Source organism: Ciona intestinalis, unplaced genomic scaffold (genome assembly GCF_000224145.3).
Source record: "Ciona intestinalis unplaced genomic scaffold, KH HT000669.1, whole genome shotgun sequence".
NCBI classification, from domain to species: Eukaryota; Metazoa; Chordata; class Ascidiacea; order Phlebobranchia; family Cionidae; genus Ciona; species Ciona intestinalis.
Genome location: NW_004190990.1, coordinates 3,238 through 5,372, shown reverse-complemented (window position 1 = coordinate 5,372; position 2,135 = coordinate 3,238). Strand labels below are relative to the sequence as shown.

At 33.4% G+C, this 2,135-nt stretch overlaps 1 protein-coding gene across 2 annotated transcripts in view; it reads left to right on the top strand.

The window, feature by feature from the left end:
* Positions 1 to 167: 167 nt before the first annotated feature.
* LOC104265956 overlaps positions 168 to 2,135 on the top strand; it is a 5,203-nt gene continuing 3,235 nt past the window's right edge. The window contains exons 1-4 of one of the 2 annotated variants that reach the window (XM_026839685.1): positions 168 to 371; positions 429 to 587; positions 848 to 955; positions 1,443 to 1,613. In XM_026839685.1, coding sequence (XP_026695486.1) covers positions 231 to 371; positions 429 to 587; positions 848 to 955; positions 1,443 to 1,613 — 579 coding nt within the window. In that variant the 5' untranslated portion in view covers positions 168 to 230. The remainder of the gene's footprint in view (positions 372 to 428; positions 588 to 847; positions 956 to 1,442; positions 1,614 to 2,135) is intronic. The other variant, XM_018816745.2, reaches the window with a different exon arrangement.

The following is a 2,135-nucleotide window of genomic DNA, read 5'->3' as shown; positions in this document are numbered from 1 at the left end:
ATTTTTGTGTTGCTTTTGGTAGTGATTTGTTAAGTTTTGTTTTAAGCAACAATTCATGAATATTTAAAGTGTTGGGTCAGCTAGGGAACCATTTTTGCCCAAAACTTTGTCAGATCTAATAATAATAGACTTGTTGAAATAACATTTGAAATATATATATTATTTTATTGGCCAACATAAATATGTTGTTTCTATTTTAGATCAAAAGATTAAATATCTTCATTGGGCGAATGACAGATTCAACGACACAAGCCCTTCTTCCTCATCTTGATGTGATGGATAAGCTTGGTTTGGTATCTTGGTCCAATGACATGAACCTGAACCCCTACATGGAAAATATATCCAGGAAAATAATGGATCGGCAAAACAAAGTATAAATAATGATTGAAAAGTTTTAATTTATTTCATAATATTATCTGTCATTATAGATACAGCTTGATATAAATGCACCACTGGATGAGAGTGCTACACACTGGTTAGCCCGGTGTCTTTCTAATGTGAGTCACTTAACAATAAGTGAGGACAAACTTTCTGCACAAAATTGTATCATCTTACATGAAGCTGTTGAACGACTAACAAACCCACAAGTTAGTGTGTTTAATTTTCATCTTAAGTGGATTGTTATTCAATCTCGCTCAAATCTAATAAACTTATACTTACTTAGCTATTGTACATACTACAATTAATGTTGTGACATCATAGTAAGACATGCACCTCCAACTTCATTTGTCACAAAGTGCCATCTATAATGTTTATATAAAAACAAACTTCATTGGCACTCATGATACCCAATATATCTGGTTTTATATTATCTGACACTCTAGTTTTAATTGCTTCAACTATTTAGGATTTGACAGTGAATGACATCAATGGTGATCGATGGTCAAAGTATTGGGGATTGCATTGGAATCAACCAGATGGTGTAATGCAAATCTTACACCTTCCGCCTGGAAAAGTAAGAACCATGAAAATATTCAGTTAGATTATCAAACATGTATTGCAGATTATTATTTATCAATAAAAGGTAAATTATGATCTGCATATGGTTTGAACACTTGTATCACTGCTTTCATCATCACTTATTTATCTTCACGAGGTGGGGCAACTCTGGGTTAATACACGTGTGTTGCACATACATGGTGGCTTCATACACCTCGTTACCCACGATTGTGTTCCAAACCTTGCGTTATCTTAGATTGAAACATCGGTTGTGATTATTTTTATGCAAGTAATGTTTGTGCACAATTGTAGAAACCCCAGACTACATCCCTGCTTTATTGCCACCCAATGTTGTGGTTAGTTGTGTAAAAGTAGCTTTACTCACTATGAATGTGAATATTGTGATGATAGTAGACAATCATAATCATGTTGTTGCTGTCTTTGTAGTTTCTATGGATGATACAAATATATTAACCAACATAAATATGTTGTTTCTATATTAGATAAAAAGATTAAGTATCTTCAATGCGTGGATGAAAGATTCAACGACGCAAGCCCTTCTTCCTCATCTTGATGTGATGGATAAGCTTAGTTTGGGATCTGTGTTCAATGACATGAACCTGAACCCCTACATGGAAGATATATCCAGGAAAATAATGGATCGGCAAAACAAGGTATAAATAATGATTGAAAAGTTTTAATTTATTTTATATTATTATCTGTCATTATAGATAGAGCTTGATATAGTTGCACCACTGGATGAGAATGCTACACACTGGTTAGCCCGGTGTCTTTCTAATGTGAGTGACTTAACAATAAATGAGAGGAAACTTTCTACACAAAGTCTTATCATCTTACATGCAGCTGTTGAACGACTAACAAACCCACAAGTTAGTGTGTTTAATTTTCATCTTAGAAGTGAATTGTTATTTAATCTCGCTCCTATCTAATCAACTTATACTTACTTAGGTATTGTACATACTACAATTAATGTTGTGACATCATAGTAAGACATGCACCTCCAACTTCATTTGTCACAAAGTGGCATCTATAATGTTTACATAAAAACAAACTTCATTGGCACTCATGATACCCAATATATCTGGTTTTATATTATCTGACACTCTAGTTTTAATTGCTTCAACTATTTAGGGTTTGACAGTGAATGACATCAATGGTGATCGATGGTCAAAGTA